At 54.8% G+C, this 21,517-nt stretch overlaps 1 protein-coding gene across 1 annotated transcript in view; it reads left to right on the forward strand.

Annotated features, from left to right (window-relative positions):
• The window catches only part of CDH4 (cadherin 4, type 1, R-cadherin (retinal)), a 104,556-nt gene that overhangs the window by 45,333 nt on the left and 37,706 nt on the right, over nucleotides 1–21,517 (forward strand). Inside the window, exon 4 of the mRNA XM_006896931.1 lies at nucleotides 18,126–18,281. Within this exon, the coding sequence (XP_006896993.1) occupies nucleotides 18,126–18,281 (156 nt within the window). The remainder of the gene's footprint in view (nucleotides 1–18,125; nucleotides 18,282–21,517) is intronic.

The raw sequence follows: 21,517 nt of genomic DNA on the forward strand, positions 1-21,517 counted from the left end.
GGCCTTCCCAGACCAGTGGGGGTCCTGGTTTTCTCCACACGAGAAGCATTTGAGGATGTGAGTTGGTCTGTAGTCCTCAAGCCCTGCGGTGCTGTGTAGGGGTGTGGGAGCACCAGGAAGGAGGGCTCAGACCAGGTGAGTGAAGACAGAAGCTGGGTGGGGCCAGTGAGGTGTGAATATGAAGGGTGAAAAGGACGTGGGGCCCAGGAATGCAGGGAGGAGGGCTTGACAGGACTGGCTCAGGGAGGGGGAGGGGGGCAGAAGGGATATCGAGGCTGGTTCCTGGTATTACGCTTGAGACACTGAGCAGAGACGGGACCTTATGGGGACTCTGGGACAGAAGGCAAGACTGGGGGAGAAAGAGCCCAGATGCTGTCCTCACTTCAACCACGCAGTACTTGTTTCAGACACCTCTAAAAAGTCTCTCAAGTCTTAAGCCATTTCCTAGCCCAGGGTTTATCAGAGACAACACGGCCAGCATTTAGGGCTCAGTCTTCCTCTGGTGGGGCTGTCCTGGCACGGGGAGACATCAGCACCCTCCTTACCTTCACCCTGTAGATACCAGTCGCAGGACCATCAGGACAATCAAAAACATCTCCAGGTACTGACAGCCCTTCTACAGGAGGGGAACAATATCGTCCCTGGTTGGGGACCACAAGCACATTTGGGAGCGTGGAGGTGATCCCTAAAGAGCCCTCCAACACACGTTCCTCATGGTGGTGACGGCGGTGGAGCAACCATCATGGTGATGGTGGTGGCCGTGCTAACAATGGTCATCACGCGGCGATGGTGGAATCGTCACAGTGCTGATGACAGTGGTCATAACGGTGGCAACAGTGTCCTGCAGCTTTGAAATGTCCTCGTGTGTGTGCAGTAAACAAATACCAGCTACTCCTCAGAGCTTGGGCTGCTAAGGGTTGGCACTACACGTCTCATCAGCCCCCCCCACGGATGGTTCCGAACAATTGGACACCATTGCAATGGCCTAAATAAACCCAGTTACTGTCAGAAATCACATTTACGTGGCTAGAAGTCGTCTGTGTCCAGGGTGCGTCCTGCCTGCTCGGGTCGCTGCTGAGCCCCTGGCAGCAGCTGGCACATGGAGGCAGTGGTTTAGGGTAAGGACAACAGTGGAAGAGGGTCGTTTGAAATCTGCCCGTAAGTGGCCAGCTGCAATGCTGCCCACCCAGGAGCCCGCCAGACGCTCGCCCCTTCTCAGTCCTTCATGGACATCGCTTGGAGACAGCCTCAGTGGCATAGTGCCCACGTCCAAGCTGCTGACTGGAGACCCGTGGTTTAAATCCATCAACTGCTCCTTGGGAGAAAGACTAGAAGTCTGAAGATTTACAGCCTTAGCACCTGGAGGACTGGTCCTCCCCCAAAGGGTTAGGGCCTCGGCAGCCCGAGGGAAGGCTAGGTCCAGCTCAACAGTGGTGAGTTTAGTCCTGGTTTAAAACTCAACTCATGGGCCTAGAAATCATCCCTCCAGCTGCCCTCTCCTCCAGGCTGAGTGCTCCTTCCCGCTCCCTGAGTCTTGGCAGTTGTCACCTTGGGAAACCTCTGGGCGCTCCACAGGCAGGCCCCCCACCACGCGCTGCAATGACACAGACAAAACTCAAACAGAAGATAGGGTGGGACAAGCTGAAGGTTTCTGATGGCTTCCCTGATGCCAGCATTCAGTGGGAGAAGCCAGTCTGGAGGCATCTGTCCAGAGCCGGCCAGTGGCTGGAACTCAGAGGCCGGGAAGGGGTGGGGGCGCTTGTGTGCACGTCACCTGGAACAGAGCACTCAGCACAGCGGGAGCGTGGGCAACCGAGCCTGGAGGTCGCTGCGGGCACCCCAGATGCAGGTGCAGTGCTGGGGGCTGGCACCTGTCCCGGAGAGCCCCTCGCCCCCGTGAGAGGGAAGCCTGACACGTCGCCAGGTGAGGCAAGGCCCTCTGGTCTAGGTGGAAAGGTCCTGAGCTGTAGCACGTTGCTTTCCCTAACAGAAGAGAGAGCGAAGGGCAGGAGGGTGTGGAACAGAGCTTGGCTTCGTAAACTCTGCTTCTCCTGGGTCAGCTGAAGCTGGGCAGACCCCAGGACTGCCACTACCTGAGACACTCCTTAAACCCTAAGTTCAGTTCTGTCTCCTGAGAGTCGTTGTTGTTGTGTACCGTCAAGTCGGAACCGACCCCGGGCACCAGCAGGGCTTTAGAGGAAGTAAGTCACACGGGAGGAGATTGTCTATCTTTCTCACACAGAGCAGCTGCTGACGTCGAACCAATTGCTTTTGGATCAGCAGCACCATCCCTTACCTCTAAGCCAAGAGAACTCTGTCAAAACTGTCCCCTCGGGGCTCTGGCTCGAAAGTACCAGCTACAGAAGGTGAGTAATCTCCTCCCGTGCGATTTGCAGCCTCTGAAAACCCAGTAGAGGGTCAGCTCCAAGCTGGCGCCGACTCGATGGCCCCCAACGATAAACAAGGTCAACAGTGGGCAGCTCAGATTGACCTGTCCTGGGCCGGACTCCGGTTCAGTGTTGCCTAATTGTCCTACTTGCTGGGAACCACCTAACCTCTGAGATGGTAACAAGGTGGGGTTGGAGGCGCTTATATACTGGGGCCATCGTCCCCCACAAGGTAGTCTGATCCCACAGAGATTAGGGTACCTCACTCGGTCACAGCCCTGAGCTGGTAGAAGGAGGTTTCTCTGGGGTGTGGCCTGTAAGAGCTGTGTTTAGTGGGAGAGAAAATGAGGGGAAAACTAGCAGGAGGTGGGGAGACATCAGTCCCACCAGGAATCGCCAGGAGGCAGGTGCGTCTGTTTGGACCCACGTCTGTGTGCTGGGTCAGGACACGTGTAAGTCTCCAGGGAGCACCAGGCCCACAGATACTGAGAGAGACACGGGCCCCCTCCAAAACCGATGCAGAGAGACATTTCCTTGAGAGCCAGGGCCCTGGAGGTGGGCTTGGAGCCTCCTCTGCTGTGAGGGAGTTTCTGTTTGTTAAAGCCCCCACCCCACGGTGGCTCTGAGCTAATAGCACCAGAAAACTACTCCCTCACGTGAAGACGTGGAGGAGAAGAAGGCTGGGGCCATGAGTCCTACAGTGTGGGGACAGATGCGCTAGAATGATGGCCACTGTGAGGAGTGAGCCGTCACCGAACAACATGTGGAGATTACCAAGCGGGACTTTCACTACTTCACGCATGTTCAGGAAAAGTACAGCAAAACGTTCTAGGGAAAGGAGACAAGAGGAGGGACAAGGCGACGACAGGAGGGAGAAGAGACAGAGGAAAGGAGAGGAGACGAGACGAGACGAGAGGAGAGAGAAGGAGAGGAGAGGGGAGGAGAGGAGAGGAGAGAGAAGGAGAGGAGAGGGGAGGAGACGAGAGGGGAGGAGACGAGAGGAGAGGAGAGAGAAGGCACATGCCTGAGACGAGCAGATGCTCAGGAAGCAGTTTTGCGTGTAGCCGAGCGTGGGGGGCAGGATGGGAGGGAGGGAGGACCCCTGGATTATGGCCCCTGGTGGAGGCCCTGCGCTCAGGCCGCAGCTCTGGGGTCAAGAGCACTGTGGCCCCACAGGTCTACTGAGTGGCCGGCCTTTGGGAGCCGAGACGCCGAAGGGGCCTCCGGATACACTGTTCTCTTGGACTTGCTGCAGCTGCAGTTCAGCTGAGCCTCCGCACAAAGACACTTAGGACCCTGTGCCGTCGTCAGAAGGAAACAGAAAGCCCGCGTTGAGCCTCCTTCGCAGCCGTGGGCACGTTAACGACCAGCCCTCGGTCTTAATGAGGCATCGGCTTTGCTCCAGCTTCGGAACATTAAGGGGAAAATGTGTAGAATTCATTCTTAATGTGATTTGAAACAGCAGAGTGATCCGTCGAAGCCCTCAGAGCGAAGGCATCCCCGCGGCCACCCCTCCCTCCCGAGGTTCGCCAGGGAGCTGTTTATCGTCCATTTAACCCGTTTATTGTCTGAAAGTGGGGGGGACCTGGCAAGCAGGGACGAGTCCTTCCCAACCCTCTCACCCTCCCTTTGTGCGCCATGCCGCGAGCACGCGTTTCCCTGACGGTGCTGTTTAAGTCACTTCCTGGCAGCAGAGCAGTTGAAGAGCCCGACCACTACCCAGGAGGTCGGTGGTTCGAATTCACCAGCATTCTCAGGGAAAGATGAGGCTGTCTTAGAAACCCTAGGGAGTGATTCTACTATGTCCTACAAGGAGGGTGTCATGAGGAAAGAGGTCGAGTCTTTTCATTGTTATTTTTAGCCTTCCGTTTGTTCGTTTTGTACCACCTTTTATTAACCACTGCCTAGTGGGGAAGTTCCCGTCGTGAGCCTTAAAGAGAATACAATCTGGAAACGACAGAACAGCTGCTAAATAGTGTTATTGTTTAAGGTGAATGGATGTCACTGAAGGTCACCTCAGATCCCGATGGGGACACCCAATGACCATCACAGCCAAGACCGTTAATTCCGAATGTCTGGTTATGACCTGACCCCTCTCTCGGGTCCGTTTCCTCCTTTTCCCTGTTGAGAAGTTGCAGATGGAGAGACTGTCAGAGACGGCCTTGGCAGTTCCAGGGTGGCCAGACATCTGGGTTAAAGGTGTGTAGCTTTGGAAGCCAGAGTGGCATCCACTTCCTAAACAACACGCCTCCGGAAACTGTGAACTTTGATAAATGTCATTAATTGTAGAGGAGCTTCGGGCCTTTTGTTCATAGGGTCGCTATGAGTCTATGAGTTGTGCTCGCTGGAAGACAGTCAACAACCACAGCAACATGGAGATGGTCGCAGACAGGGAGGGAGGGCAGGGAGCAGGGAAGAGGGGCCTGGAATCAGCAAACTGCAGGCTTGGCTTTGATCTTGGTTGTCAATCTGATAAGCAGGCCTTTTCTTCCCAGGCCCCTGGGTGTGTTCAAAGCCCCGCATTTTGGCTAATACATGAGAACTTAACCACGGACCACCCAGAGTCCTCAATATTTTGGAAGCATCTGCACCCAGATGCACCTGGGTCCCTCTTTTTAAATGCCTGTTTGGGCCCTGGGCCCTGGGGGGAAGGAAGGGCTGAGAAAGCAGAACAGTTTGGGGTGTGTCCACAGTCCCTCATGTCCTAGGTGTGACTGTTGACCTCGCACTTGGAGGACATGAGTCCCAGCGCCTCAGCCTGTTAGTCACTTCAGGGAGGACCAGTCTGTGACCACTGTCCATTGTTCAGATAGGTGGGTGATCCTGGCTGTCTTCTGGAACAATCCTAACTCTGACCTGGGCTTGACCCTTCACTGTTCACCCCAGATGTGTCCACCTTGGGCTGCTAACCCAAGAGTCAGCAGTTCTAATCTTTCCTCAGAAGAAAATGAGCAGTCTCCTCCCATCACTACGTATGGCCTCGGGCCTGATGGAAGGCCATCTCTGAGTCAGGACTGAGCGCGTGGGGGGCTCGAGGCTGAGAGTGCGGGTGGTAAAGGAGAGAGGTTTGCGTGTACACAGTTCAGGAGGCTGATGTCCAAATTTAGGGTGTGGCTTGGGGGGCAGGCCTTTCTGGGGCTCCGACGTGTCAGCCTTCCACCCATGTCCGTAATGCTCAGACATGGTCAGGGTCCTGGCCCTGCTCAGGTGTGGCTCATCAACCACAACCCACTTCTGGGCGGAGTCAGGCCACCCCTCCCCCGGACTTGGGCAGGGATGGCCTATCAGGATTCTTATTCCCCAGGGATGACCCTTTCCTGGACTTCCTCCCACCCTGCGTGGTGAGTCCGCTCTGGAGTGGAGGGGATGCGGATTTCCTCGCATTTGTGCCTGACCAGAGGTCTCCACACAGTCTTCCTCCTGCCCGTCACTTCCCCTGGCCCAGCCCATGGGCCTGCTGGAACTTTCTGAGGCCATCCTCACAGCAGGAGCAGCAGCGTGAGGCCCACAGAGAGCCTGTCAGCTGCTGACCCCCTGCTCCTCCCTGCCCCTCCCAGGGGCCCGGGTCTTTGTACCTGAGGGCCTCACCTCCAGCAAGGGCCCCCAGGCCAGCACCTGGTCCCAGCCCTGAGCAGTCCACAAAGCCTTGCTGGCATAGGACATTGGTGGAGGCGTCATCAATGCTTCCTCCCACTGGGGTCAGTGATCTGTAAGCACAAGCCAGTGTGTTAACAGCCGAGAACAAGGAGGCAGCTGAGCGGCTTCTTCCTCCCGGGAGGCTGCGTGCCTTTCCTGGGGCGTGGGGGGAACACCGTGCTCATAAAGGGGAGGGGTCTGTCTCCAGCCAGAGCTTCTAGTTGCTCTCAGAACTGGTTCTGGCTGGTTACTCTGAAAACCAGCTTATGGTGATCATAGATGGCAGACTGTTTCCCCCGCCGGGCATGGCTTCTCTGATCTTCATGGGCTCTGTATCACCCCACCAGTCAGCCCTACAGGAGCGGGTGACAGTGTGGCCGATGCCAGACCAGCCTTGAGGCTGGCCCTCTCTGAAGGCCATCAGCCAGCGAGGGGCACAGCGAGCGCCCAGCCAGGTGTGGCCGTCCAGGTGTGCATGCCGCAGGGCCTAGCCGTGTTGGCAAGGCTCCCCATTGCGCCTGTGTGTCCACAGCTCCCTCGGCTGGGTGATTTATGGCATCTCCTGAAAAGACATCATTAAGATGATGACTCGCATTTACGGAGCCGGGAGCCGGAGCCGGCGGCTCCAGGGAGGACCCGGCCCCTCCCGCTCGCCGTTTGGTGGTGATTTACTGCTTGTGTATGTCAGTTAGAAGAAAGTACCACTTTTAATGTCCTTGTGGGGTTTTTTTCCCTCTGCTGTTGATTGGTATAATTTATAGAAAGGCACCGAGCCCCCTGCTGGGCTGGGCCGCTGGATCTGCATCTAATTACAAACCTCCCAGCTGCAGGAGGAGCCGGTCATCAGAGGAGCTATTTTAGGGGGGCTGATGAGGTGCATATTCATCTGGGGGCTCAGTTATTTAGCTGTGTGCAGAGCAGTTAGTTCCCAGGACGTGGCCAAGCAGAGAGGGCCGCAGAGGGGGCCATGCCAGGCAGAGGGGCCTGACCAGGCAGAGCAAGCCACAGAGGGGGCCCAGCCAGGCAGAGGGGCCGGACCAGGCAGAGGGCAGCAGACAAGGAAGGTGGTGCTGCTGACTTGCCTGGTGACTCGAGCCATGGACAGCCATGCATGTGGACAGTCCCATCAGCCAGTGGACGTAGAAGCGAGCACTGAACACCTGTCTTTATCTCACATTATGCGAAGAAAGGAAACTTAACCAGGGCCCTGGTTCGCTAACTCAGTGACATTCCCCAGGACTCGACTGTCTTTAGTTGTTAGCTTTTTGTCTTCATGGTTGCAGAAGGACTGCTAGTGCACCTGCTATCGCATCCACTTTCCTACTCATCAGGAAAGCAAAAATATCCCCACCATCTCCCTTGACCTAGCGGTAAGGAGCTATGCTGTCATCCCAAAGGCATGCAGTTCAAATCCACCAGCTGTTCCATGGGAGAAAGATAGGCAATCTCCTCTGCTGCAATTAAAACTGCCTCTGAAAACCCATGAGAAGGTCAGCTTGATTGAGTTGATTCCAGCTTGATGGTACACAACAACAACAACAATCCCCTTTACATCTTATTGTTGGGAAGTTTACCTCAAACCACTCCAAGCTGCAAGGGGAACTGAAAAAAGAACATTCTAGTCACCTTCGTGGGAGACAGTGAGGGGCAGGGCGCTCTGAGCCTGGGCTTGTGGGGGGCAGGCTCCCTGTATTTCTACCCATGAAGAACAGCTTGTGAGTGGGTCAGAGACCTTCCCTTCCCACAAGTGACAGGTTTGAAATGATTTTGACTCAGAGAATCCCTAGATCTTCTCACTCCCTGGAGGAAGGAAGGTGCGGCTCTGCTGGTTTGTTTTTACACAGCGCATTAATAATTGACGCATCTGCTGCGATCGCGCCTCCTCATCCCGGCCCCATACGTTCTGGGGAGTCATGCAATTCCTGCTCCAGTTCGGCAGGAAAGTATCTTGATGTCTAGAAAAATCACTCATGTAATGAAACCCTTTGTCATCTCTTCATTTTAACACAGGAACCGTGTGGCATTGGCAGTAACGTGAGGAAACAGGCCTTTTATTCGTGTGGAGATGATCAGGGCGCTCATTGTGCTGCTCAGATAAAAGCTGATGCAGGAGGAGTAGCCACTGGCCTGAGTGCCCAGGCTCTGGACAGAGGCTACTGCAAGGCTGTGCCTCTGCTGCCCAACTACTGGGCAGTCACCAGGCACCCAGCACCAGGCAGGGCAGTGTGGACGCCGCACAGGGCATCTGGTCAGCACCAACATCTCTCCAGACCCCCCTCACCCATGCCTGCCAAGCTTTCCCACACAAGAACCCTGGGTTATGTGAAGCCTGTGGCAAGGAGGGTTTGGGGAGATGGGACCTTGCCAGCTCAGGCTGCACTCAGTGGCCCTAGGGCACTGTGCAGGGCCCTGTGGTCAGTGCTGTCAGGACATCTCAAGAATGGTTCGCGGTGTCATTGCTTCCCTCCCCAGTGCCGTGGTCTCCACTCTTCCTGGTCGGATCACAAGTGCCCTCTCTCTCCACGTGCAGGTGGAGGTACAGGCTGGGGTGGGGGAAACGTCTGCATTGCAGCCAGGGATACCTGTGAAGGGCAGACCTGACTGCACTGTCACACAGAGAAGGAGAAAGAAGCCCCAAGTCTGCCCACAAGTACATTCTGACTCAGGAGGGTCTGCCACTGTTTTGTGATGCTGTAAATCTTTATGAGAGGAGATTTCCCATCTTTCTTCCCTGGAGAAGCTTCTGGATTCCTCCCAGTGGCCTTTGGTTACCAGTTCAAGACCTGACAACACCACCAGGGCTCCTCAGAAGACACAGAGTCCCCCTGCAGGTGCTCATACCTCAAGCTAGCCCCTGTTGATATCAGGCCCCCTCCGGGCAGCGCCACCTCACAACAAGCCCATCAACAGGGAATGAGGTCGGTCCTCCCACCCCCACCACACTCTCTGCTCACTTCAGGCCACTGTTAGTCACTTGCTACTGAGATGGCTGCTTCCGTCTTCTCCAAGTTTGTAATCCGTGCTGTCGAGAAAGTTAGATCTCAGAGCCAGGACAGATGGGCTTGTCACAAAGGAGAGATTGTCACAGGGAATTAGGGCCAGCTCAGGGAAGGTCGTGACTGGAGTTGAGTATCCCCCACCTGCCGACATGGCTCTTCAGCTGGATGTCTGCGGACACATCTCCCTGCAAGAGCTGAAACACTGAGCACTTTCTGTCAGTCCTCTAAGTCACTCAATGTGTGGTGTCACTGTGTCCAAGACCCTCACAGCAGTAGGTGGTGGGCATCACTCAGGGCCCTCCCTCATAGATGGATTTGCCCTCTAGCACCTGGAGAAGACTACCTTCAGCCCACCCAGCAATCCCCTAGCTGCGAATACTCTGGCCATGAGGTACCAAGTAAAGGTCTAACCCATGACAGGGGAGCTGTGCGTCTGATTTTCAGGGTGGCAGCCTTCTTGAGGAGGACAGAGTCTCAGACTGGGGCAGTAATCCGAGGCTCTGTTCTGTTGGCCCACGGGTCCTTCTGAGCACGCCTATCTTGAGGGTTTCTCAGTTTCATCAGCCTGGTCAAGTAACATATTTCTCTTATCTCTGGTTGTCCCTCTTTCTGGACAGATGAACCTCTCAACCATGTTGAGAAGTAATCCGCGTGCTGTTACGTGTGGACCAGGTGATGGTGTCGGTGGTGAATGTGGCAGTTACTAAGGTAACAGATGATGATAAAATGTTTACAGTGGTGGTGAGGATGCCAATGGATGTGGTGTTATAGGTGATGATGTTAAAGAAATGGTGATGGTGGTGGTGAAGGTGATGATGACTTTCCTGATGGTTGTGCTGGTGGCTCTGATGTTGTTAACGATGACCAAAATGTGGTGATGATGGTGATGATTCATAATTATTATGGTGCTGCTGCTGCTGCTGCTCAGGCGGTTATGATGGTAGCAGTGGTGCTGATGCTGTGAAGGTTACGTCAATGACAATGATAGAGATGATGATGATGAGATACAGCAATGATGGTGGTGGAGTTGCTGAGGACGATGATGGAGAAGAAGATGGTGATGGTGCCGATGCTGATGCTGTGAAGGTTACGTCAGTGATGATGACCACAGTGATGAAGACGATGGTAATTGTGCTGTGAAGGTGGTAATGACGGTGATGATGATGATGATGGTTATGAACATGACAGGGAGGTTAATGACGGTGGTGGTGGTGAAAGTGACCATTATTACATTGTAGATAGTGACACAGAAATGACATCACTGGTGACGATCATAATGGAGATGATGACGATGGTGAGGATGACAAAAGGGTGTTAATGAAGACGATGATGGTCGTCATGACGGTGACAGTGGTGATGAAGGTGATGGTGGTGGGAGGCCCATGGTAATGATGGTGACAGTAGCGCTGGTCCTGGGGATGATGTTGCTGAAGTAGATGGTGACAGTCATGGCAGTGATCTTGGTGACGGTGGTGGTGATGATGCAGGTGTGGTGATGAAGATGGTGACAGTGATAGACAGTCACGAGAACGATGGTGGTGATACCGCTTCAGTGATGAGAAAGGTGGTGATGATGTGAAAGCGATGTAACGATGAAAACAATGATGATCGATGGTAATGACTTAAGTAGAAGAGGAGGAAATTGCAACAAAGGTAATCTTGAGCACAAGATCAGTCTTTTAAGTCACTTGGTTTACTCCGATGGTTTCATGAAATAGGTGCAATTATCCACACTTTATAAAGGAAGGGAGTAAGTCAGGCAGACTCGTGGTGAAGATGGACATTGTAACCCAGAGCTCCTGACGGCCAAATGCAGGCTTCTCATTGTTGATCCGGTGTCTTCACATTACCACATGGTCTTTGTACCAACTGAATCGCTAAATCCCCTAATGTCCATGTAAACATTTGACAGCATAAGGACTAAGGGTGTACATAGCCCATTTATGTCACCAGTTCATGTAAAATCTTTTTAAAAAAACCAACAAGACATGTATGTTATTTTTTGCTAAGTAAATTTCGTGCTGGAGAATGACTCGATCCATAAATCCTTGCAGTAAATGCCACATTCTTTCCGTGTGAAAGGTGTGTTTGTGGAGAGGTTTGACAAGAAGGCACCTTTGAGCTCGGTGAAGGGCTGCTGGAGGAGGCAGCCACTAAGGACAGTTGGGTTGACCGCCATCAGCCATGTCTGCGTGTTTTCTCCGCCATCATTCTCCAACAGGTGTTTGGAGGCGGCCGGCCCCTTAGGAAGGATCTTACTGCCCTTGCAGTGTGGGACTGCGGCTGTGCTTCCTGCTGCCTTCCTCTGGGCGGTCCCACCATACTGACTTCCAAGCACATCTTCACTGTCACCTGTGTGCGAGGAGTGCTGGTGGGACTTAAAATGAGGGTGGCCCTTGCTTCTTACAAAGATGAGCAAAAGCCCCTTAAAGAAGTTCTTCCCCTCCCCCCCACCCTCTGCCTCTCCCCCAAAATCCCACCTCACCGCCATCGAGGACTCCAACTCCTGGAGACCCTCCGTATCTCTGGCTGTGTACCTTCACAGGAGGAGACGGCCTTATCTTTGTCCACAGAGAGGCTGAGGGGTTCCAAGCACTGACGTTTCAGTCAGCAGTCTGACAGCTAGCACTGCCCCCCGCCCAGCTCTGTGAATTAGTGATGGTAGGAAGACAGGTAGGAATGACGCCACAGACCCTGAGGATACGTCACAGGAACCCAGGTCTTCCCTAAGAGGCCAGACGCCCATCATTTTCTTACGTGCACCTCCCTGTCTCCTTCTCCATGTCTCCATCTGCGTGTGCACATGTCCTCAATAATTCATTTGGAATTACCCAGCAAGAAAACTTGAGAGAAAAGACGTCTTGATGAGAAATAGTAAGCTGGTGCTGAACAAGAGATCTAGGTCAACGTTAATCCAATTGAGAGACTATTTAGAAGGGGGGAAGAATCTTTCCATTTGAAGCCCTTTTTTAGCTTTGTTCTCGCTTCTTGCATAAAGGAACCTCTGGGTTATGCAATGTCACCAGATTCATCAGCCTGACAAGAACGGGAGAGACCCTCCCAAGACTGCAAATGAATTTCATCTCCAAGTGGCTGCAGGCGATGGTGTGCAGCTTCAAGTTGAAGGTTTGAATGTCGAGGTCTGCACACCTCACCTGTCTCCTTCGTCCCATGCCCTCAGTCACAGCAGTGGGGTGAGGGCCTGGGAGTTGATTTTTCTCACTTGACTTGTAGCTCGTAGAGCTTCTGAACTTCTCTTCCTTCGTTCATTAAGGGATCAGCCTTTGGCAAGCGTGTTATGTTTGGAGAAGTGGAGGTCAGTACAGGAGACCGCCAGTGAATAAGATGGCCTGGCACAGTGACTGCACCATGGACTCAAGCACGGTGGGGCCATGGAGGGCACAGGACCGGGCAGGGTCACTGTCATGCATGAGGCCGCTGGGCATTGGAATCAGCCAATGGCACCGAACAACCACGTGACAATGCTGCGGTCCAGTACTGCATATCCAGTCATCACCTCAGCTCCAGGCTCACCGAGGGATTGTCCCCCAGTGCTCGCTTTCTGTTCCACTTTGCATGGTAGTCACACATGGTGCTGCCCATGTGGTGGTCACATGTAGTGCTGCCCGGCCCACGTGGTGGTCACACGTGGTGCTGCCCATGTGGCGGTCACTCTTGATGCTGCCGTCAGGTGCCGAGTCGGTGCTGGCTTGTAGTGACCCGTGCACAGGGGAGTGAAACCCTGAGGTCTGAGTGTCCTCGTAGTCCTGCTCTCCTCGAGCCCAGGCTGCGGCCACCCTGTCAGTCCACCTTTCTGGGTACTAACAGGTGGCTCTCCTCACTCTGCGGCTCACCACACCATCAGTCATCTTGTCATCTAATGTCCCCAGACCACAGGGGACTGGTGTCCTCCCACAGGAAAAGGCTGCATGCCCGCGGGAGCAGGGACCAGCGGGGTGACCGTGGATGGCCTCTGTAACCCCACAGCTGCTTCTGGGTAGGTGGGCATGACCTGAAGGGTGTTTCCCAGAAGCGTCTGGCTGACCGTCCCCTCAGGTGGCTTGTCTGAGAACGTCTTCACGGGACTGGGTAGTATCCGCACGACTCTGACGCTTGTCATGATCTCTGACACCCCCGCCTGGCCACAACGGAGCCTGATGCTACTCGGCTGGGACCCTTCCTCCCTCGTCCCAGTACCTCTGCTCATAATGAGAACCTGGTGGAGAACCCCTGAAGGCAGCTTCAGCCAGGAAGGGATTTCCTAACGTGCACAGGACACGAGCATCATCGAGCCTCTTACAGTGAAGTCCAAGAGCTGAGGATGAGGGGACAGCGGAGGAACTCGTGCTGGCCCCGGTCTGGCTGATCATGTTTCAAGGACGAGGGAGCATGCAGAGACTGCTGTCCCCAGCATGAGACACGGGGGCTCACACTCAGCTCCGCAGCAGGCTGCACTGTTCTCGGGGAGTCTGCATTCCCACGGGCGTCCACACTAAGCACCATGGGGGGCCCTGCAGTCCCACAGGCACTCACACTAAGCACCATTGGTGGGGGGCCTGCAGTCCCACTGAGCTACTGTTCCATCATTCAAATAAATCAGAAGCAAATAAAGTGATCAGCCCAGGCCCTCCAGTCGCGTCACAGTGCCATTTAACAGCGTGCAGCTCAGAGTTCCAGGTATGGCTTTTCTATCAGCAACAGCACCCCAGGTGGACATCGTACAGGATGGAAGTGCATGACCTGCGGCTGCTGAACACTGAATGCCCAAGGCCCTCTGCCCTCTTTTCTTGGCTCGAAGCTGGAAGCTGCCATTGGCCTCTCTCTGAGCCCTCGTCTCTTCAAGGTTATGTCCGATCAGGCCCCACCCACCTTGGTGTGACACCTGTTAGCACACAGAACTGCAAAGCTGCTCGTCTTCTTCAATCTGCCCAGTTAGGCATCACTAAAAATCGATTCGAATGTATTTTATAGACAATATTTGCTCTGTATTGCCACAATAAACAAAAGAACGATGATGCCGAGGCCCGACTGTGTGCACAGGCCAGGTCTGCCCAGGTGGTCCCCCGGAAGAAGACCCCATGTTGGTGTCTCTGGGGCCCAGGAGCGGCTCAAGCAGGGGAGCAGGGCCCTGGGACCCTGACCTGCTTCTCCGCTCTCCTAAAGACCTGGAGCCAGGGATCCAACACGGAGCCAGCCAGGCCCTGGGAAGCCAAGAGCACTTAGAGGAAATTGTCCCTTTTCAAAGAATCATCTCCACAGGGCAGGGGTGGAGGAGTGCAGTGGCTGCCAAATGCAACCCACCACTGGGGGCCGGGTGGTCTGCCCACCCCACCTGGTTCACTGCATCTATCCAGGGGTTCGAGCCCCCATGGGGCTCAGGAGAGGAGGGTCACCAGCTGCTCTTGAGAGGAATTTTGTTCCATCACCTGCAAGAGGGAAGAAATGTAGCACTTACTCAGGAATGAGCCCCAGGCAAGGGTCTAAATGCACCCCATAAATGTCAAAATGTCAAGACAAAATCAAAGGGGAACAGGTGAGCAGCGTGTCCAAACAGAGAATAGAGACAGAGGAGGGAGATCCAGTCGTGTGTGTGTGTGTGTGTGTGTGCGCACGTGCGCGCACATTTATGTATGTGACGCATGTCTTCCTAGGTTTTCACATGTGTGAAAAGGGGGTGTGTGCACATGTGTGGCCATAAGTTTTTGTGTGTGTTAGATGAGTGCATGTCCGTGTGGTGTGCACCTGTGGTCATGCCTGTTCACGTGCGGGTATTTTCATGCATGTTGGGGGGTGTGCCTGCGCATGCGTGTGTGTGTGTGTGTGTGTGTGTGTGTGTGTGTGTGTGTGTGTGAAGGAGCCCTGCCGTCCACAACAGCAGACCTGACCCCCCACAAGCCCTGCCTGCCCTCCCTCAATTCTTCCAGTAGTTTCTCCCAAAATGCATTCCTTCCTCCACAGCCCTTTTTATAATTTATTACTTTCGATTAAGCCTTTCATGGCCAAGTTCTTTTCTACTTTGAATATTTTGTTGATTATGAGATAGAAAGCTCCATGGCTGCTGACAGCGTGGAGCCACCAATGGCTCCTGAGACCGTGAGCTGTGCGGAGGCAGACGGTCAGGCTCACCCTCCCGCAGTGCGGCTGGTGGGCTCCCGCCAACCGGGGCATCCCCTGGTGGTTGGAGGTGTGCTGAAACACGGGAGGAGGTTCTCAAGATGGCACAGGTGTGACACAGGTCTGACACACATGTCCCAAGGGGACTCTGCTGGCAGGACTGCTGGGAGGCCCACCCCCCAGATTCACGCTGTCGTGCGGACTCCTGCAGGAAACCTGCACCTCGGGCCTCCAGAGCCTGTCCCCTGGTATCACATACCTTCTGTTATCTAAGAGGAGGCTGGTGGCACAGGGGGTCAGCACTGGCCCTTCATTAAAGGGCAGTGGAAAACCCGAAGCATGCAGTGGTGGTGACCCCGCAGCCTGTCTGGCGTCATGGAGTCCTCCCTGCCCACATGTCCCATGTGACAGAGCAGACCCATCCCACAGGGACAGATGACCGCAGCTCCTTCCCGTGAAGCCCCTGGTGGATTTAAACCTCCAGATTCTTCCTAGGAGCCCAGTGCTTAACTGCTATGCCACCAGGGCAGTCAACATTATCAGACTGCACACGTGAAGATAGTTACAGTAGTCTGCTTTTTGTAACATGGATTTTGCTGCAAGAAAAAGGAACTTTATTTTGGGGTTTTTTCATTCTTGTACATTATATTTTTACAACATCCATATACATTTTGTTTCTATAATTACTATTGACCTATGTTTTTTAGCAACCATCTCTTCAAGTCCCCGTTTCATCTTACCTATGCCATCCCCCGCCATCTGCCCTCTAACTTCTGCTGCCCTAGTGGCCTCCCCCTCCCCTTCTTTTGCCCCCTTCTCCCCTTCCCATTCCCCTTTAGACAGCTGTACACAGCTGGGTCTCTTATCCTGCGATTCTCACAGTAGCAGCCTTTGGCAGCATCAGTCCTTTTATGACCAAGTTCTTCCACTCGCCATAATGCCTTCTTTTTTTAATTTTGTGTATGCCATCAAATCCGATCAGACTGGTACAGGAGGAGATTGTCCCTCCTGCTCCAGCAGAGCATCTGGTAGATTTGAACCGCGTGCCTTTGGCATTGCAGTGCAGCTTCTTTACACTAGGCCACCAGAGCTCCCTTGCTATAATGACTTGTGGCTTTTTAGTGCTACATAGTATTCCATTGTGTGAATGCACTACAGGTTCTCTATACATTGCTTCAAGCTGCAAAGACTGAGTTGTACAAATTTCCTTTTGTATCTCAACTCTGATACCCATGGGGTATATTCCTAGTATTGAAATAGCTGGATCGTATGGGATTTCTATGTTCAGCTTTTTGAGGAAATGGCATACTGCCTTCTATAGTGGACATCTATCTACCTACAGAAAACTGAAACTGGATCCACATCTCACACCACACACACAAAACAACTGAAAGCAGATCAGAGACATAGGGGTGAAACAAAAAAAAAACAACAACCATCGAGATCATCAGAGAGAAGAAATAGGAACAAAGTTAGAAGCCCTTGTCAATAGCACGAATTGGCTTCCAAAAATGTACAGCCAGATTATAAAATGGACAAATGGGACTGTCTTAAAATCAAAGCCCTAATTGCACCCCAGGCTTTTCCAACAGGTTGAAAAGGAAGTTCACAGACTGGGAAGAAAATTAACTTTAAAGAGTGAAAGATGCAATCCCAGAGGTGCACGGTTCGAATCCACCAGATGCTCTGCCGGGGAAGGAGGTACAATCTCCTCCTGTACCAGTCAGATCTGATTTGATGGTACACGCACACACACAATTAATAAAATTTAGAAAAAAAAGAGTGAAAGATGGTGGCCTTGTTGGCCCTCTTCCCCTCCTGTCCTGGAGGCCTCTGAGCCCGGTGCCCAGCACAGCAGCCTTCAGAGGACCAGCGTGTCTTTGTTGAAGGAGCAGGTCAGAGAATGACTGGGACAGCGGGGGACATGGAGAGAGACTGCCTGAGTGTCCTAGCCAATAGGCCTCCCTTGGTCCAGAGACTCCTTTCTAGTCCCTACCCCAGTGTTCTCCCCTCAACATCTCACCCTGGCATCCTCCCTGATGTCCTCCCCTCAGCGTCCTCCTCTGATGTCCTCCCGTCAGTGTCAGTATCCTCCCCTCAGCATCCTCCCCTCGGTGTCCTCCCCTGATGTCCTCCCCTCAACGTCCTCCCTTCGGCGTCCTCCCCTGATGTCCTCCCCTCAGCGTCCTCCTCTGATGCCACAGAGATGCTGCCAGTGGGGTGACAGCGTGGCTCCTTGTGGACCAAGGCACCAGAGCTCCCTCTGTCACCGGCTCTGCCGCCCTGGGGTGCTGCTTCTGGACACTGGCCACTTCATGTCACAGCCCCTGTTCCCATGACCTTAACTGTGACCTACTGCTCAGGGGACACTTCACTGAGTGCCTCTGTCAACATGCACAAGATGAGATGATTCCATGTCCTTTGTACATTAAGTCACTGGGCTGTCAACTGAGGGTCAGCCACTTGAACCACAGTCACGCCACAGGGGAAAGGTGGGCCATCCCGAGATACGGACACTCAAGCAGTCCTGTCCTGCAGGTCACTGAAGGTCACAGTCACTGAGTGGACAGCAGTGGGCTTTGCTCATCCAAACACGCCTGTTCTCTCCGCACGCAGGCTCGGTATAAAAGGGCGCCAAGTATTCCTCCAGAATCCAGCAGATGGTGTTCTCCTGGTGTTTGTGGTTCGCCTTCCTGAGCTCCGTGGTGGGAGAGTCAGAACAGGGGCCCTGGGCGGCCATTAGCTACGCTGCTAACACCGTTGGTGTCCCAGGTCTCCTGGCAGCCTGTAATTGGACTCCATTGCCCCGTGGGGCACCCAGGGCCCTGAGCTCCTCACTGGTGGTGCTGTCCCCACAGTGGACAGTGGGTGAAGGGGTGCAAATGCCCCCCGCATACCTCAGGAATGGCCTGACACAGGGTGCATGGCTGGGCTGCACGTTACTCTTCCAGGCCACAGGCTGACGGTCCCTTTCTGCTTCTCCTCTCAGATCCGATCGGACAAGGACAATGACATTCCCATCCGGTACAGCATCACAGGTGTGGGCGCCGACCAGCCCCCCATGGACGTCTTCAGCATTGACTCCATGTCAGGGCGGATGTACGTCACCCGGCCTATGGATCGAGAGGAGCGTGCCTCCTACCACGTAAGTGTCCTCACACCCTGGCAAGTTGTTGGTCTCTGTCTCCCCTTCCATCTGCCTGTCCAGTCAGTCACCCATGTGTCGACTCATCCACCATCAGTTCACCCACCCACCCGTCTATCATCCATTCATCCGTCTACCCAGTGACACATCCACCCATCTATCCATTCATATACTCACCCACAAATACATACATACCACCACCCACACATCTGTCCACCTACCCGTCTACGCAGTCATCCACCCACCCACAGCCGTTCACCTTCCATCTACCCACCCTTCCAGGGCACTGCCCGAGCATGTCCTCAGCCCTAGACCCTGTCCTGAGCATGATCTTATGAACGACGAAGCAGATATGCCTTGCTCTGAGGAGCTCATGTGCTGGCGGGCGGGTGATTCTTGGCCTGAAACCCCTAAAAAGTGCCACGTGCCCCAGTTCCCCAACAGCAAGACCATGGAGTGTCCGGAAGCTGCTCTGTCCCCTTCAGAAAAGTCCCTGTGGACACTAACATGACCCCCTGAGTTGCTGTCCAACTCAGGTATCTGAATAGCCCTTCAGAGGAAGAGAAAGGGACCAGGTGACCAAATGACCTTGTACAGGGCGGGGGGGATCATTCCCTGGAACCCCCGAGAACCTGAAGGAACACGCCCCGCCCTTTGTTGACAATGCAATGTTGCTGGCAAGGCCAAGGGGTGCGAGGAAGGTGGATGGAGACTGGCCGTTTCAGACGCTCCTGTCCGGGTGAGCGTTGTCGAGGTCATGAGACCCCCGGACCAGGGTGCGGCTGTGGACATGTTCACAGAGGTGAAGGTGTCCTCGTGATGCTCAGGTCAACTCTGCCGCCTGCTTCTAGGCAAACAATGTCGAGGTCTCCCCCTCAGGGGAGAGGGTTTAGGGGAGCTCCCTCCCCTCTGAAGAAGGTTGTCACTGAGGGAGGCTGAATTTATTTCAATGCCAGATGGCCCATGTGAGAGCTACCCCATGGGGTCCCCAGGTCATCATCTTCATTCGAGGGGTCACCAGGCCTTCCCTCAGTGGAGGTCGTTCTCTGACATGGGTACACTGCCCTCATCTTTTCTCCCTCCAGCCCATCTCGTCTTCCCCCCACCGCGCGCTTCCTGTCGGGAAGGGCTCCCAGTAGATGAAGGGTCTCAGCTCAGGAATGTGGGCAAGGAAGAAGGAAAGGAGGGAGAGAAGACACCCCTCAACCAGGAACCAGCCCCACCCAGCCCCTCCGTCACTGTCCCGGTCAGCGTCTGGCACCAGCTGTCCCTCACTCGGCAGGGTCCCCTCTGGCCTGATTAGCTGGTCAGGACCCAAAGCCTCCCCCCAGGTGTGCTCACCTGATTCCGTTCACCTTGTCCAGCATCAGGCCGGCCATGTCTCATTCAGTGGACAGCCAGGCCCATCCCAGGCAGCCGGCAGCCGGCAGCCGGCAGCCCTCCTCCTGCGTGCTCACAGACCCAGGCCCGAGGCTGAGCTCTGCGTCACCTCCCAGCACTGCTCCTGACAGACGTGTTGGGGGGCTCCCAGCTTTAAGTTCTGTTATTTTGGGGACAGGTCCTCTTGGTGCACCCCTCTATTGTCCCAGAAGCCCTACGAGTTCCCAGGAAGATGAAGCCAAAGCCAGGGTCTCCTCCAGCTGCTTCCTGAGTGGACCACCAGCCACCCTGCCAACATCCACTTACCTCTCAGTGAAAAATTAAAACCTAACCCTCCCACAGAAAGAACGGCTTCTTGTCTCCCAGCCAGCTGGCCCAGAGCGTCCTCAGAGAGCCTGGTTCAGGCCCGCGCGGTTCTCTCCTGTGGAGGGGTCACCAGGCCTTTCCCCTGAGGGGCCTGCGATGGACCTCTGATGGTCACCGGTCATCAGTACCCCTTGTGTTTTAGCTGACCCTGACCGTTGGTGGGGCCCTGCATTGGGCCTCTCGCTGCCTGTCTCCCGTCCTGTTTGCTCCTCCTTACACAGTCTGGGACTTTGTCACCTCGCTACTGCTCTCCTCCGGGACCGGGGCAGAGTCACACAGCTTCCCTGTCAATGAAGGGGCTCCGGCGCACTTAGGCTGGGCGTGGGCCATGGTTCAGACCCACCACCTCCCCTCAGGAGAAGGCTGAGACCAGCAGCCCTTGTGACAGTTCAGGGCCTCAGAGTCCCTGGAGGGACTTGTGCTGTCTTGTGCTGTGGGTACGGATCAGCAGCAGTGGGTTTGGGTGAGAAACCAAAACATCCCCGCGGCCTGTTTGATTGTGAGGCTCTCTTTACTGCTGGCCCGAGTGCTGGAGCCCAGGGTCTCCACGGGCAGCCTGCAGTCAGCCGCAAACTTACTGACCATCAGCGATGAGACCCAGCCCGGGCGTCAGCACTCAGGGTCTCCTTGCCCAGGACCACAGGCGACAGTGGCCCGATTTCAAGTGACATTGAGGGTACGCAGCTGGCCCCTGGGAAGAGCTGGTGCCTCCTTCTCATCAGAGCCGCCCTAGCCCCCAGCAAGCGCTCAGGAAAACATACCCGGGGTCTTCCCTGGACACCCCCAGTGAGCACCCAATGAGAACATGCCTGGCGCCTTCCCAGGAGACCCCCAGTGGATGCCCAGTGAGAACATACCCGGGGGCTCCCCTGGAGGCCTCCAGTGGACGCTGAGATGGGCTGACCACCTTGGCCCCACTCCCCTGGCCCCGCCTGGCACTGCTGTGAGTGAAGAGACAGATAGTGGCTTTAATTCAGCCCAGAGTGATGTTTGTTCTCAGAAGCCTAGTGAACCTGGACCTGGGGCTTTGCTGAGCTCCTGCCTCTGACAAGTTAAAGGACAGCTGGGTCCTGCTGCCCACCCCTCAGCGGGTTTGGAGCCAGGAAGCAGGTCTGGGCAGTGGCCTGGGGGCCATCACACTAGCGCATGGACAGCACAGTTGGTGTTTGCTGGACATGTTAGTGCAGTTTGGGGGGCTTAAGAGGAACCTGCTGCATGCTGGGCCCCATGATGCTGACTGCAGTTCCCCACGGAGCAGCTCCTCCCCCTCCCTGGCCCCACTCACCACTGGCCCCCTTCCTGTCACTCCTGCTCCCAAGCCCAGTTTCTGGTGAGAAACTGCCCTTTGGGTCTGGCAGGATGGGCTGTTCTGAGGAGCACACTCCACCCTGTGTATGGTCCCCACGGTGGACCCGTCTAGTATGTGGTCTACACTGTGGGTCCATCTGGTGTGTGGTCTACACTGTGGGTCCATCTGGTGTGTGGTCTAC

The sequence above is a fragment of the Elephantulus edwardii genome, unplaced genomic scaffold, assembly GCF_000299155.1.
Source record: "Elephantulus edwardii isolate Elephantulus edwardi_28Jun2011 unplaced genomic scaffold, EleEdw1.0 scaffold00193, whole genome shotgun sequence".
In the NCBI taxonomy this organism is placed as follows: domain Eukaryota; kingdom Metazoa; phylum Chordata; class Mammalia; order Macroscelidea; family Macroscelididae; genus Elephantulus; species Elephantulus edwardii.